General features: G+C 35.0%; 1 protein-coding gene across 2 annotated transcripts; it reads left to right on the forward strand.

Moving 5' to 3' along the window:
- Positions 1 to 811: 811 nt before the first annotated feature.
- Positions 812 to 16,101, forward strand: LOC107845347 (DEAD-box ATP-dependent RNA helicase 8). Of its 2 annotated transcripts, none has more exons than XM_016689617.2 (10): positions 812 to 1,479; positions 3,210 to 3,270; positions 7,622 to 7,856; positions 8,892 to 9,130; positions 9,623 to 9,874; positions 9,950 to 10,130; positions 10,769 to 10,857; positions 10,935 to 11,008; positions 11,087 to 11,198; positions 15,502 to 16,101. In XM_016689617.2, the coding sequence occupies exons 1-9, from the start codon at positions 1,190 to 1,192 to the stop codon at positions 11,163 to 11,165; spliced, it is 1,500 nt and encodes a 499-aa protein (XP_016545103.1). In that variant the 5' UTR covers positions 812 to 1,189; the 3' UTR covers positions 11,166 to 11,198; positions 15,502 to 16,101. The 2 variants fall into 2 exon arrangements, 1 of the variants encoding a protein (XP_016545103.1); XR_001666796.2 differs by having other exon boundaries at positions 849 to 1,479; positions 11,087 to 11,215.
- The last annotated feature ends 638 nt before the right edge of the window (positions 16,102 to 16,739 follow it).

Genomic DNA, 16,739 nt, shown 5'->3' on the forward strand with positions numbered 1-16,739 from the left:
TGTTCGACTATAAATAAATCAAAATCATTATTTTTTATTTTCATTCTTCTAAAAATTGATTCTACAAATTCTCTATAACCAATTGAAATAGGATACTTCGCGTTGGACTTGGAGGACATACTATAATATATTGTATTTCCCTCGTGAATAATTTCGCCATCCCAAAAAAGTACAACTTTAACACGTTCAGAATCTATTCTCTAAAATTTGATAAAGTTTTGAAAAGATAAATTGAGTTTGAAGATGATTTAAAAAAGAAAAGAATTGAAGTTGAAGAAGAAGAAGAAGAATTCGAAAACCATATACAAAGAATGAATGTATACGGCTGTTTAAATAGGAGAATTTGATAAAACAGATGCATAACTCACCAAAAAAGGTGAGTTATATACTTTTATGAGTTATATGTTAAATAGAATTTCGGAAACATTTTTCATTATTTAAATAACTCACAAATGAATGGATAACTCACAATTTATCTGAGTTATGTTAAAATAAAAGGCATAACTCACAATTTTTGTGAGTTAATAACTCACAAAAATTGTGAGTTATGTTAAAAATAAGAATGCATAACTCACAATTTTTGTGAGTTGTATTAAAATAAGAATGAATAATTCACAAAAATTGTGAGTTATGTTAAAATAAGAATGAATAACTCACAAAAATTGTGAGTTATGTACTTTTTAAAAAAATTAACACCATGAGCTACCTTCCGTTAAAGATATGTGTGCATAACTTACAATTTTGGTGTGTTAAGCATAAATTGATACATTTTTAAATATATGACATAATTTGATGCGTTTTTAAGTTTGGTGGCATAAAATGGTTCGGTACTCCACACAAAACACCCAAATTCCATAAATTAGGTATAAATGAAGTGACCACTCTGCAATATCAACAAATCTCATTTAACGCCCAAAGGCCCACTTTCCTGCAATCATTTCTTCGCTTTTCTTCACAAAAACATCTTCAAATTTATCAAAAAATCCTTCAATTTCTCTAATCTTCCTTCAAATTCACCAAAAAATCTTCACAATTTCTTCAAATTTCCCAAATTTTGTTGTTAATACATTTTCTTATTTATCGAACTTTAAGCTTTTAGGATACTTTTTTTTTTTGTGGACGGTTTTTATTGCTCCAATTTAGTTTTTTTTTGTTTGAGAATTTTTTAGATCTATATATTTTATTGGTGATGAATCCAAGAGGAAGATATCCACCACCGGGAATGGGCGGCGGCGGCGGCGGTCGTGGCGGCGGGGGGAATATGTACCCTAATGCGAACCCTAATTTTCAACCTAGAAATCCACAGCAGCAGTACGTGCAGAGAAGTCTGGTGAACCAACAGCAACAACAGCAGAAGAATTTTCAGAGCCAACAGACACAGCAGCAATGGCTAAGAAGGAACCAGCAGCAGTTGGCAGCATCTGATGCTAATGTTGATGAGGTTGAAAAAACTGTACAATCTGAAGCAGTTGACCAAAGGTTGGTAGCTCTATTTTATCTTTTTTGCGTGTCCATAGTTTGGATCCATTCAAGAGTACTACTTCTCTTACACATTATACAGTAATAATTGTGGAGTGCCTTTTTTTCTTCTTACCGTGGTGTCCGGGCCCACTTGTATATGCCCTGTGCGCACCTCGATTAGTTGACACATAAAGTTACCTGGTACCTCTTGCAAGTGGGAGGTAGCAGGGGAGGTGGCGTGTATCCTGCGGAAGTAGTTGAAGTGCGCGAAAGCTGACCTAGCCACATCACGGTTTCCTAAAAAAAGTGATGACTTGGACTCTGTTGCTCGGACTCTTTGAAAATGTTAGCGGGTGGGTGTCGGATTCTACAAAAGTACTGTATTTTTGGAGAATCGACACAGGTGCAGCATTGAAAATAAAGAGTCTGCTTAACTTAGACTACCGGTGTTTAAGTTTGGGCTGAATTTGACTTCTCCTTGAAACATGTGGATGACAATGTCAAGTTTAAGTTGATTAGTTTGTGGTAGGATTGACATCTTTTTACCAAATTAAGTTAGGAGTAATTAGTCATACAAAACAGTGTACAAATTTGAATTTTTAAATTGCAGATAATTGTGGAAGTTGGTTGATAATGATTTTTAATGATAGTTTCATCACAAAAAATGATTGTCAATTTTAAAGTTTTTTTTTCTTTTAAAAAATTTAGATTAGATTTTTAAGGCTGCATTGTAGGAAGTTTATAACTGGTTAGAAATGTTTCAGTGTTTCTGAGTGGGAACAGGTAAGTCCAAGCACATGTTGGGGGGAGTCAAATTGCGCTATTTATGAGTGTACATGGATATTGATATAAGTAGTATTTATGTGTACCACTTTAAAACTTGTTGTTGGGATAAGTTTTGAGCTCCAGTTAAGGGGTTTATGATGGACGTAAGCGCGTTGTTTTTCCAGGCTAAGATAAGCTTGGTCCATGAATACATGCATTCGCCGAGCTCAATATTGTGTGAGTTCTAGTGTATTTCTGGCATTAAAGTCTGCTTCATTAGTTGATACTTTAGGATGCAGATGTGGTAAGAGAGCGCTGTATAACTACAAGGCTAGCAACATTTTGAGAGCTTCAGTTTTCATGGACAAAGTGATTTAGCTAGTCATATCGCGTTGGAACTGCTTCTTTGTGAATGAAGAATTTTGTCTTGTAAAAATTTATACTGCTTCTCTGAATGCAACAAATTAAAGCATGGTAATACCAGAGATTTCAATGCTTAGATCCTGTTAACTCCCAAATTTAAGTCCAAACATGTCCATGAATTTTGTGAACTGTGGGAAAATAGAGAAAAAAATTGTTTCTATATTTAAAAAACAGAGAAAGAGATAGTAATCTGATATGATGCCTGCAGAGAATAGTGAGGGTGGGGTGGTTGTTGTTGTGCAGTCTGCTCATCCGATACAAATCACTAATGCTAAGCCTTAAGGGACTTACACTAGGGACGTCTTCATTTTCGAGGGAACTTAGCTTCCGTATGTTGTATAGTTCTGATTATGACCTTAAATTAAAATATATTAAGAAAGGATATTATCTTCCCTCTTGAGTTTTAACTATTTAACACTTTAGGTCTATAGTTTTAGGAAGGTTATTTGGGGTTAATATATATTTCATGTCTTGTTTATCTTATTAATAAGTATGCTGTTGAACGTATTTAAAATGTTAGCTGGAGAGAGCTAAAATCTTCTCTTTTTCCTCTTCTCTAGTTCACAAGACTGGAAGGCGAGATTGAAGATACCACCAGCTGATACTAGATACAGGACAGAGGTATACCTTACATTTGTCAACTCTCTATGCTATTCGTTGAATTTATTGATTTATTCTCTTGATGATGACACTGTTACGGCCAAAGGAGACATGATGTTTTCAAGGTCTTCTCTTTTGTAACTCAGACTGTATGCTCACTCTGCCTGTTTAAAAAATTAAGTGTAGTAAAATGAAGTGGTACCTACTAAAGAAGAAGGTGGCCGTACAAGCATCTCATATTTTTTTGTGGCCTTGCCATTTTTTGTCATGGATAGCTTCAAACTATGTAGCTAAGGAATATCTGCGAAGTTTTCGGTTTTCGGTTGTCATGGATGGGATGGTTTTCGGTTGGACTTTTTAGCCTTAATAACTTGCTATGTCGAGTTCTGACATATGACATCACATCTTGGAAATTCAAATAACATTTCTAGCTCACTCTAGGGCTTTACCTCAATTAACAAAGGTCGAGGGACTTGTGTCTTAGGTCACAACTTCGATCCATTACACCAAGAGAACTAAGTCTACTATTTAAGTGGAGAAGGGTGGAGTGATAGGCTCATCATCCTCGAGTTTCGAAGGTTGCGGTTGGCATCAAACAGATTTCTTGGTCATTAAAAAACAATTTTAGCTCTTTGCTGATCAAAGTCCATTCAATTTGGAAGATGCTTTTGCCATATTATGAGTTTCTTTTGACTCTCATCCTCTTTATGAAGTCTTTGGGTCATGATAATTGATAAGAAGTTGAAACATAGTTTGTGAAAATGTTCAAGCTTAGAACCTAAGAGCATAGTTGGTCAATAAAATGGATTTAATAACTTTCGAGACCTCAGTTCAAATCCAACAAGGACAAACAACTGAGTGAGTTCTTCCTATATGTAAGTCTTAGTGGACAGGGATACTTGACATATGTATTTATAGGAGGTAGTGGTTATCCCATAGAATAATGGAGGTGCGAACAATTTGACCCAAACACCATCTTCATCCAAAAATGTTCAACTTTAGATAATGTCAGTGATAGATAATTCCTCTTCCGTAGTGTTGTTATAGGCTTGCATAAGTGACACTTGAGCTTGAATCGCGATGCATAAGTGACACTTGAGCTTGAATCGCGATGCTAAGTTTTCCTCCTCGTCTAATTATGGTTTAGTGTATCATTGTGCACATTTGAACACCCATGGCTTGATCTTAAAGATGACAACATTAAATGTTAAACAATAAAGATAAAAAACGATACCAATTTGAGAAACCTTACTAATTATACGTCGGTGATTCGAAATATAAAATTATAAATTTATTATAATAAAGTTAATCACCAATCTAATTTGGAATTATGCATGTAATTAAGAAATTGTGAAGAAATTTAGATGTAATTGACACTATCCTTACTTATACACTAGGTGATTTTTCTGATCCACCTAAGCCTTGGTGGATAGAGTTACTCGATACCTATGCTGGATGAAATAGCTTGCTCGGATACCACCGTAATAAAAAAGCATCTTTACTTATCTATTCCTATGAATTGTTGTTTCTCAATTCTTTGGTTCATTTAGCTGTTTGTATTTATATTTATTTTTCTTTGCATTACATGAATCCGTTTAGTGTTTTTCTTTGCCTGTATCTCTTCACCAAAGCTCGCGGCGTTGCGCTTTGTCTGTGCTTTGGGCTGAAAGTTCGAGTTGACTCTTGGTGCTTTCCAGCATAGTCAGTGCTTTCTTGCACTTTTCACCTTTGATTACATTGCCCTATCCAACCATTTGAACTTTTGGATGAGATGGTTCATACCATTCACCACGGTATCTGAGCAAAGTCATGTATTGAACTCTTAGTGCTATATAAACAAAATGTTTCCACATCTTTGGTCCAAGAAAAAGAATTATGCTTGCACATCGGTGGGACATGTTGCAAGTCGATAAGTAAATTATTAAAGGCGTTCTGTCTCTAGTATTTTAATTGGTTCATACAAATCTATATACCCATTAGATATCGAGGGGCCATGCTAGCACGGGCCCATATATGTTATTTTGTGGTCTCAATTTATGTGACACAAATAGAATTTAGATAATCAATCATATTTTTAATATGTTTTTAGATATTTTAAGGTGTTAACTATTATAATTTGTAATACTTTTTATGTAATTTTCAAATACTATATATTACTCTGCTTCCTTGTCCAAACTTTCGTGGCATTGATAGTCAATTATATTTTAAAAATAATTCAAGTTTTTATTTATTGTGATTTATAATAATTTTTCTTCTATTCCAATTTAAGTGGCACCGATATAATTTCGAGAGTCAATCAAATATTTTATATTTTAAATTTTTTTAAGTTGTTAATTATTTTGATTTATAGTATTTTTTACGTTTTAGTGAAATATATAACAGATCAAATTTATTTAGATATTTTAAGCTGTTAACTATTGTAATTATAATACTTTTTATACGTAATTTTCAAATAATATATGTTACTCTCCTTGATAATCAATTATATTTTAAAAATAATTTAAATTTTTAATTATTGTGATTTTTATTATTTTTTTCTATTCCAATTTAAGTGACACTGATATAATTTCGAGAGTCAGCCAAATATTTTGTATCTTTTAAATTTTTTATTTATGTTGTAGTTTTTGTGATTTATAGTATTTTTTATGTATTTTTTGAAAATATATTTCAAATAAATATAATTCTGGAGAAGTAGAAGGGCGAAATGGTCATTGCAAATTGACCCTAAGCTCCCCAAATAGAAACAAATGAGACTTTGAGGAGCTTATTTATAATTTTTGAAAGTCGACCCTAAGCTCCTCCATTCTCATTTTTTATGTCTTTTAAATATTTTAAGTTGTTAATTATTATTATTTATTGTACTTTTTATATTATTTTCAAATAAGTATCCCAATTAATGCAACACCACAGGAGTTTTGAGAAGAAATTGATTTTCTTATCATGCCTTCTAAATATTTTAAAGTTAATTATTGTAATGTATAATATTTTTTTTACATAAATTTTAAATAAATATAAATAATTCTAGAAAGGTCCTCAACTAATAATAAGTGGACTTTGAGGAGCTTAATTGTCATTTTTGAAAAATGTCCCTAAGCTCCTCTCTCATTCACTCTTATTGTATAGAGTAAAATACGCTCTAAAACTTCTAACGAATATTCTTATTTTACGAAATTTTATGTTAAATTGTGTGTTTTCATCTAAAGCTTTAAGTGTCATAGATAGCACACCTTTTATTTACTTACTTATGTATTTAACAGTACACGTCATGTGCCGGCTTGATTCTTTTTGATTCCAGGACCTTTGTTTGCTTTAATACCATGTTGAGTTGTGTGATGATGTTATATAAAAGTTTTAAGTTTTGAAATGAGATAGTTACACTTCAGCAATTTACTTATGAGGTTTTCCCTTAGTCATGCCATACCTTATTTTTTCTGCACTGTGTCTATGAACTTTAAATCGCTGCAACAGTGTTCCTGAAAATCTGTTAAATGCCCTTGTGCAAAGAGGCTTGGCATTGATTAAGAGTGAAAATGGAAAGTTTTAATTGGAATAGCAATAACAAGTTGCTTCTGGAGAGTTGTGGGAAGTCAGGAGTTCCCTTTTCAAATGTCATGCAATTTTTGGTCCTCCTTTAGGTGTTATGCAAGGGTTATTCATGTCATGTGATGTATAGCCGTTCATAGTTTGGGGGTTATGATTCTACAGTATTAGTCTTTTATATTCTCTTAACAGTAAGAGGCCATTTGGTTCCAAGAACAAGGTATATATGGATTAGTAATGTAGAGATTAACAATGCAAGGATTGTGTCTTGTTGGATGATTAATTAGAAAAGGTATAAATTTGACGTGATGAGGATATTTTGGTTATTTTAGTACATGTATTACTAATTCCGTATTCTTATTTCACATCCAATATCCTGCATAAAATAATACATAGATTTTCTCATAAATTGTGCAAGTATTATTAAAGAAGGAGAGTGTAATGCTGGCCAAACATTGCAATAGGCTATTCTTAATTTTATACATTGATTAATTCTCCATACTTCACCAACACCCATGTATATGTAATGCTGGTTTTTATACCAAGATTAGTTCTCAAATCACAACCAAGTGGGCACTAAGATAATGTAACTTCAGTAATATCTAACCTGAGTATTTTAGTTTCTGCATGTCTGGATTTGTTATCTCATGTTCATTGGATTGGTTTGTTTATCAATTACCTTTGCATTTTTTTGGCTTCATTCTATGGCGATGACGGTAAAATATTCGTAGGAAGACATTCATTGTTTTGCATGCATGAGCTGCATGTGTACCTTTACTTCCTTTCATCCTTTGGACTTAGTTACTATCCTAACAGTTTATTTTCCTGGTAGGATGTGACAGCAACCAAGGGAAATGAATTTGAAGACTATTTTCTTAAGCGTGAATTGCTTATGGGAATTTATGAGAAAGGTTTTGAAAGACCATCTCCAATCCAGGAAGAGAGTATCCCAATTGCTCTTACTGGCAGTGATATTTTGGCTAGGGCCAAGAATGGAACAGGGAAAACTGCTGCTTTCTGCATTCCGGCATTGGAAAAAATTGACCAGGACATCAATGCCATTCAAGGTTCTGACAAGCAATTCATAATTATTCTGTGAATCCTTTATCTGTTCTAGTACATGGCATATTGTTTGCCATAAGTTTAGCCAGCAATTGGCTCTTTTTGGCCCTATTTTTTTTTCTTTATATTGGAATTGTAATAAAGCCGTGTATAAACCTTGTGTGCATCGTCTAAAAACAAACATTAGCAATATAGTGTGTAAACCTTGTGTCAATAGTCTAAAAACAAAAAAATGTAAGTGCATTGTGCACATGAATGATTCTTTAAAGGAACTTGAAAAGCTTGTTACCAAAAACACACAGAAATTCTCTTCTTATACAGTTATTTTGAACATAAATGCCAACTCGGAACTCAATGATGAAAAATACTTTTCGTGTTATGAAGACTTGAGTTAAACCTAATTAAGCTCGAGTCATTGTTGAGGTCAACATTAACTCGAGCTCAAGCTGATTTGTTTAATGATGAGGCTGAAGTTCAGACTTTTACGAATTGTGTTGGTTTAATCTTAGAGTTCTAGATAAGATGTAGATGACAATTTCAAATTGTCAGTTGGTTGCACATTAAATTGGTTCATGAAAGTTGTCATTTATACTGGAGCATTTTGATGTTGCGTACCGAAAGAAATCCACTTTTGTTGCGATAAACTATGGCCTAGTGGAGCATATCATGTTCTGTAATACGAGCTAATTATTTCATTGTTTTCCTGATAAAAGAACATTGGGCTAGTAGGTAAATCAATGGAGTAAACTTTATGGCAATCTAAAGGTTTCAGAAGAGACTTTGTTCTCTCAGTCTTGCATGTGCATTATTAAGTTCTATAACTGATTCTTCATGTGCAGCAACTTCCCTACCATATACTATTCAGCTGAACATATGCCTGCTGTTATGACCTGCTTGTATTTGATTGATGGAATTTTATTGGTCATAAGCTTCCTCTGCAACAAAAATGAAATATTTGTACTTTTATTGTTTTTTCATAGAAATGAAATTTGGTTCACTCAGTTTTAGCTTGTGTTTTACTGTTGTCTTTTGATGCACAGTTGTTATCCTTGTTCCCACACGAGAATTGGCTCTTCAAACATCTCAAGTTTGTAAAGAACTTGGGAAGCACTTGAAAATTGAAGTCATGGTTACCACTGGTGGGACCAGCTTGAAGGATGATATAATGCGACTCTATCAACCGGTTCATCTACTAGTTGGAACTCCGGGAAGAATACTTGACCTCGCGAGAAAGGGAATATGTGTTTTGAAAGATTGTTCCATGCTTATCATGGATGAGGTAATTATCCCCCACCCCACCCGTTAGTTGTTTGATCTGATTATATCTGTATGCATTGTGTTTTCTTGAGAGTATATAAAGAAGACAAAGAATGAAGTTCTTATTAAAAAAAAATATTGTTTGTGTGCTTTAATCAGATAGATTACTGTTTCACGTGCAGCAACTTATTTTGTAGAGAAAGGTCTATTCAACATAAGACCTCTGGCAAGCAAGCTTTTCATTTCTAATTGATGCAGGAGAATATGCCAGCATAAGTGGGACAACAACATACCTAGTATAATCCAACAAAGTGGGGCATTATGGCTTCATCCAAAAAAAGGCTCATTCAGCTATGATATTTGTTTCGACCTACAAGTTATTACCTTTTCAAAATGAACGCACCTATTCAAAAATACCATCTTTCTGTTTCAAGTGAAAGCACTTGACTATTTTTTTTTGGTGTCAGTTTACATGACTATTAATTCCATCTGTGTGCATCCATATGTCCTTCAGGCTGATAAGCTTCTTTCGCCGGAGTTTCAACCTTCGATTGTGCAGCTGATTCGTTTCTTGCCAGCAAATCGTCAAGTTTTAATGTTCTCTGCTACATTCCCTGTCACAGTCAAGGACTTCAAAGAAAGATATTTGCAGAAGCCATATGTTATCAACCTTATGGATGAACTTACGCTAAAGGGAATAACACAATTTTATGCTTTTGTAGAAGAAAGACAGAAGCTTCATTGCCTTAACACGTTATTCTCAAAGGTCAGTACATAACACAACTGAGCTTGGTTGTTTGAAGTCTGCTGCAATTTATAAATTCTAAAACTCTTTTTACAGCTTCAAATCAACCAATCAATTATCTTTTGCAACTCTGTAAACCGCGTGGAACTGCTCGCCAAGAAGATCACAGAGTTGGGCTATTCATGCTTCTACATCCATGCAAAGATGCTTCAAGATCATAGGAACAGAGTATTTCATGACTTCCGCAACGGTGCCTGCAGGAACCTTGTTTGTACTGGTATGATAAGTGGCATCTGCTTGAAACTACTAACGTTTCTATTCTTTCTGTTTTTAATGCTGCTTTTCTAGGGGCAGATTGTCATCTAAGTTGGCGGGTGATTTTGCTCTTTGTTAGTTATGGTTGATATGTAATGTGTTTGCATGTTTGGGTGCCTCCCTGATTCCCAAAACTAATCCAGGGAAGTTAACTGAGTATGTTTCTAGGAACATCCTTTTTTAGCTTGGCTGTTGCGGCCATCTCATCATTATGCTTGGTGTTTGTCAATTCTCTGTAATATCATTGTCTATGTACATGTGGAATTTCTGCAATCTACTCTGACCTGTTTTATAAAATGCTGATTTGGCTATTACATGATGATCTTGTCCTTGTGCCTGTTCTTAGATGATGATTCTGGCTTGATATCAAAGTATTCACACCCAATTATCTTTGAATCCTCTTTTTTCCTTGTTGATATCTAAGTGCCTTCTCTTAGATGATGATTCTGGCTTGATATCAAAATATTCACACCCAATTATCTTTGAGTCTTCTTTTTTCCTTGTTGATATATCTAAGTGCACTAGTAATTTTATTGTGTGATGTTAAATTCATTTTCTTGGTCGATTGAGCAACGTTTTATTTTTTCATATTGGGTGCAGATCTGTTTACTAGAGGGATAGATATTCAAGCAGTCAATGTTGTTATAAATTTTGATTTCCCGAAGAACTCCGAGACATATTTACACAGGGTATACATTACAAATCTTTGCCGAGTGAATTATCTCTCTATATATGTGCTGTTTTCTTATTACATATATTTTTGTAGGTTGGGCGTTCAGGGAGATTTGGACATCTTGGTTTAGCTGTGAATCTGATTACTTATGAGGATCGCTTCAACCTGTATGCATACAATTTATCTCTTATGCGGTAGGTCTATCATTTATGTACTTGGTAATGATACTGGATTGTATCTGACAGGTATAGAATTGAACAAGAACTAGGAACAGAGATCAAGCAAATTCCTCCGCACATCGATCAGGCTATATATTGCCTTTGATCAGTTAGCTGCCTGGTTGATGGTGCACTAATGGTGAGTCTTTTGTACAGGTATGCAGTTTGTTAGAGTTTTAGCTGAGCTACCTGAGAATCTAATCTTTTCGTTTGCGGATGTAAATGCAGTCCTATAATTTGATATATCTTCTCAATGTGTTAATGGCTATATTCTTGCTCAAAATATTGATAGGAAATTTATCGCAAAAGGAAGAAGTACGCAGTGTTTGTTGACAGAGTGACAACATATGATAGAGTACCACGAAATGTCCTTTAATGGGTGATGGAGATGAAAATAATTCATATTAGATGTATAAATGTCAAATATATGAATGTCATTAAGGACATGTATGAAGGAGATGACACTTGCATGAGATTAGTAGGAGACACAAAAGAGTTCCGTAACAGTGGGTTTATAGGTTTACACCTAGGATCAACACTGAGCTCCTTACTTGTTTACCTCAGTTATGCATGAATTAACCCACAAGATACAAGTTGAGATCCCGTAGTGTATGCTATTTGTTTCTGATATCATGTTATTTGATGAAATCAGTGAAGGTGTCAACCAAAAGCTTGAATAATGGAGAAACTTTGTTGGTAAATAAGCGCTTTTAGGGTAAGTAGGGAGGATAGGATATGTTATGTTTGATAATGGTTTACTAAGTAAGATGTAATACTTGATATATGCACTGCAAGTTTAGTCAACATGAAAAGAGTGAAATTAATATAAGACTAACGAGATGACCCTTGATAGGATATATTATGTTTGCAGTTATAGCTTACGGAGGATATGACCCTTGATAGGAAGTTGTGGAGGACGCTGATTAGGGTAGGGGGTTAGGGGGTGGGAGTGCGTCGGTATTAGTAGGGGAGCGTTCTTTATTTGTGTCGGAAGTTTCTTGTTTGTGGTGTTGAGTGATTTTTATGGTTTCGGATAGATAGTTTTAGTATTATCTTGTGACTATAGTATTATCTTGTGGCTAGCGGTGTTAGTTTATTTTGCATATTGTACTAGTTTATATACATCTATGTTTTGTGTTTGTTATACTACTATTGGTCCTAAGCTGGGGGTCTTCGGAAATAGCCTCTCCACTTCACCTGGGGTAGTGGTATGGTCTGCGTATACTCTACCCTCCCTAGACCTCACTATGTGGGAATACACTGGGTATGTTGTTGTTGTTGTACTAACGAGATGCAAACAACTAAGGTATCTAGTCTCGTTGTTCCAGGAGAATGGAATGACATATGAAGATATGTTGCTCATAGAATTTAAATCAAGTGTTACTTGGGTGTTAGGTGATGGAAGGATACTTGAAGTGAATATAAGACCGACAATGTTATATGACTGTGAATTCACAAGATGATTGTTGCGGAAATGCAAATCCTAAGATGAATGTACAGTTATACAAAGATTAAATAAGATATAGAATGACCCTATTCACCAAAAGTGGTGCAAGTAACATAAAATGAGAGAACAGTTGTTTAAGATGGTTTGGTCATGTTCTGTGCCGATCAATGGTACCAAACGTGAAAAGCACAAAGAGAAACTCTTAGGTTCATTAGGGATTTAAGCGCAAACCGCAAATAAAGCAGGGTTTTAATGAAAAAACCTGCAAATGGTGAAAAAATACAACAACAACAACATACCTAGTATATTCCCACCAAGTGGGGTCTGGGGAGGGTAAGTGGACGCAGTCCATACCACTACCTCAAATGTGAGATAGAGAGGCTGTTTCCGATAGACCCCCGACTCAAACTAAAACAATCTAAGATAAGATAAGGAATAGTAATAAAACAAGATACAATAGAAATTAACATATTCAATAATACCAAAAGCAAGATACTCCAAAACATACAACATCCTAACTCACACTATCCTTCTACCCTAATTCGCCTTCTCCACAACTTCCTATCCAGAGTCATGTCCTCGGTAAGCTGAAGCTGCTCCATGTCATGTCTAATCACCTCCCTCCAATATTTCTTCGGTCTACTATATATTTAGTTCAAGACTAATAAGAAGCATAAATAAGAATATATGGACAATTTTTTTTTTTTTTTAAAATTACGATAAAGTGAAATATCTATTGTTTAGTTTTACCTTTCTAGGAGAGGCCCATTGACAAGAAGAACCATGTTTTAGAGCCTTGACGTCGGCATTGAAGAGCAAGTTAAGCGAGACAAAACGCTCGATATGTTTTGTGGTCAGGGCTTAAGCGGGCTTTAGGCCTGCCTTTGACAACACTAGTGTCGATCTCCTGTGGCACTGATATACAGCTGTGAAGTCATGGTGAGTGAATGTGCTAAAAGCATGAGGTAGATCTAAAATCACTTCGAAGGAAGTTTCGAAATAGGTATACTGTTTTTGGAATCCATGCATAGTTAGCTAAACATATGATGCAATGTAAGAAAATAGGCCTATCTATATGTGATATCAACTTCTTTTGTTTTTTTTTGATGACATGGAAGTTTTCATTGAAGAAGTATCAAGAAGATGCATAGAAAAAACTACAACAAAAAGATGTATATTACAGTTTGCATTACAACTAGAGACTAGCAATTTAAAAAATGCTCACAGCTAGATACAAGTGAATGAGTTTGCAAATAAACAGGTTTATTAGACTCTTGGCTACAAGGACACGATAGGAGTTGTGATACTATCAAAACATCGTCTTTTCCTTTCATTCCAGATACACCAAAAAATACGAACAAGCACCTTTTGTCTATATATTTGTGAGATTTTTCAACTCTCCATGAACACCAACACTCATATGCTTCCTTGACATTACTAGGCATGATCCATGCAACTCCAGAAAGTGAGAGACATCTCCAGATCCCAGCTGTAACTTCACAATGAAGTAGGAGATGACTGACACACTCTCGATCCACTTGATACATGTGGCATTTATGTGCATTCTAAATACATCACCTAGAAAGGTTGTCTTGTGTTAAACATGCTATTAGATAATCTATATACAGTGTAGTACTAGAACAAGCCAGGATTAGCTAGCAAAATGCCTTTTTTTTGAAATGGTAACAGATTTTATATATTGCACAAAAAGATGCAGTAACCGTATTTACAAGATATCAAAAACCGTGTCAAGGCTATCCTATACAATCTTGCAAAGATCCAAAATCCATAAGATACACTGTCTAAAGAGAATTCTTCTTTACATTAAAAATAAAACAACAAAGTGAATTCGTCTTAATCTTCTGGATTAAGCTGCCGGTGTCTTCGAAGAATCTCAGATTTTTCTCTATAGACAGTCCACCAAATACAGGCTGGTATCATCTTCCATCTGCATTTCTGCCTAGGCAAACCTCCTTCCCTGTTCCAACAATTTAGTACATCCAGAGTGATTTTGGTATTACCCATGAAATCCCTTTCAAAGATAGAAAATCTTCCAAATTTGTACAGTCACATTACAGTGTAGGAGTTGTTTACAATTAGTTTCCGGTTCCTTGTCACAATGATGACGTCTGGCACCTCTCTTTTATTAGATCTTCTTGTGTTAAATATGCCTATTTCACCACCAACCAAACAAAACAAGCCACTTTGTATGACTCGACTTATCAGAAATTCTTCCATGGCTATGCCTCTAACATATTCGGAGCTCTGTTCAGCAACACATAACAATCTCTGACTTTGTAGACCCCTTTAGCATTTCTCAGCCACTACATGTCTTCACTTTGCTCCAAGCCCATTCTCTCTCGCATAAAATAGTACTCCCTCCGTTTAAAAAAGAATGACCTACTTTGATTTGACACAAAGTTTAAGAAAATAGAGGAGACTTTTGAATCTTGTGGCCTTAAATTAAAGTTGTGTCAAATGTATCAAAGTGCCCTTTAATCTTGTGGTCCTAAACATGCCATGTGGAAATTGAAATTAAAGTATTGCCAGTAAAGGAAATGGGTCATTCTTTTTGAAACAGACTAAAAAGGAAAGTAGGTCATTCTTTTTGAAACGGAGGAAGTACACAGTTTCTGCATAACTTAAGGTTGGTATTAGTCATGCAGGAAAGAAAATTGGAACCAAATATTGTATTAGACAATGCTATGTTTTATGTGGAAAGGCTAGGTAAAACTCAATGTTTTAAAAATATTGAATTTTATTTTGTGATTGTTCTTCTCACTAGTCCCAACCGAACAGCACCTCACATTTTCTTCTCAAATCCCAGAAATTGGAAAAGCCTGAAATAAGGCATCATGCAATGTGCTAGACTATTTTATGCTTGCTTCATCAAAAAAAAAAAAGTTGCTGTTCTGACAAGTCTGTTTCCCCAAGAATAAGTGTAGGATGTGGCAAAAACGTGGAGAATTTATTTCGCCATTTTTTTTTCTTGCAGAAATCTCTTGTTGAAGGTCTGCGACAACTGAGAGGCTGAGAGAATGGTGGATGACTTGGCTGTTTCATGGTTGCTGAGATAACTGAGTTCATCTTTAGATGTAATGATAATTCTTAAGTTGATCCAAAAAGAATTTAGCGGTACATACTGGCACTGGATAGGTCTAGTCAGAGACCGACTGTTGGTGAGTCCCCTGGTTTATGTAGTGTTTGGCGTTCGTTGCCTTTTCCTTTTCGCTGTATGTCTATCGGATATAGCTGTAAAAGCATTTGCTCTATGGTATTTGGATCTATATTCATCTGTGGCATATGGTAATGTGATTATTGATCATGGAGAAGTGATGCCTAAAGATATCACCCAACTTCTTAAGTGACGGGGGTAGTCATTTTCGTGAATTAACAGAGATGAATATCAGGCGTTCAGTCACTGTCTCAGTATTTGTGTAGCCTCTGTTCCAGGGGCACTATACTCCTTTCAGCTCTTATAGCTTCTGTTATGTTAGTGTTTGGAATGATGAAGCAGGTTTGTCTGCATGAATGTAGTCAATTTGGCTGATCTGAAGAGTATGGTTTTATTTAATCTATTTCTGGATTTCTATAATTGGTTCTCCTGTCATACCTATTAAGTTGTAGTTTGTAAAGCTCTCCATCCATAATTACCCTTCTATGAAATATCATAATTTTGTCTTCCTTTATGCTCTGTTCATTCATACCCTTGTCATTAGCAAATTTTCTCTTAGTTGGACTACAATGGAGTTCTTGAGTGAATTGAGCAAATGCTGTGTATTTGGAAGGCTAGTCCAAGTTCATCACTCCATCTTCTATTGTGGGCTTAATATTACTTTTTGTTGGTACTTCAAGTTGGAGCTGCATTAAGATCGAGGGCAGATACATGATGATTTGCTAATGTCAAAAGTATAAGTAGACCTGAAGTATGGAGGGTAAATTTAGTATGCGCCGTGTGGTAGAGGGGTATTTTAGATCCCTTTTTCTCGTCAATTCCCCTAAATGAATGGTCCCGAAGTCTCCCAACGTGTACCTGACTGTTTCCCGTAGGTGTGTTTGCTTGAGCACCCCCACTGTCCACCCACCCATTCAAACCTCCACCCCCTAATTGATTTTGTAGCTAAGGATAATCTGTGACTTCCCAAAATGGTAGGGATGGACTAGAACCGTATGCACCTACTTAACAAGCAATCTATGACATATACGAGATTATAGGATAATAATTAGCAGGAT

This window comes from Capsicum annuum, chromosome 10 (genome assembly GCF_002878395.1).
Source record: "Capsicum annuum cultivar UCD-10X-F1 chromosome 10, UCD10Xv1.1, whole genome shotgun sequence".
In the NCBI taxonomy this organism is placed as follows: Eukaryota; Viridiplantae; Streptophyta; class Magnoliopsida; order Solanales; family Solanaceae; genus Capsicum; species Capsicum annuum.

Excerpts from the sequence above, each read along its gene's own strand:
- LOC107845347 (XM_016689617.2), top strand. The coding sequence starts at position 1,190 with ATGAATCCAAGAGGAAGATATCCACCACCGGGAATGGGCGGCGGCGGC. Across the intron at positions 7,857-8,891 it reads GGACATCAATGCCATTCAAG|TTGTTATCCTTGTTCCCACA; the intron begins GTTCTGACAAGC and ends TTTGATGCACAG. Across the intron at positions 11,009-11,086 it reads TATGAGGATCGCTTCAACCT|GTATAGAATTGAACAAGAAC; the intron begins GTATGCATACAA and ends TGTATCTGACAG.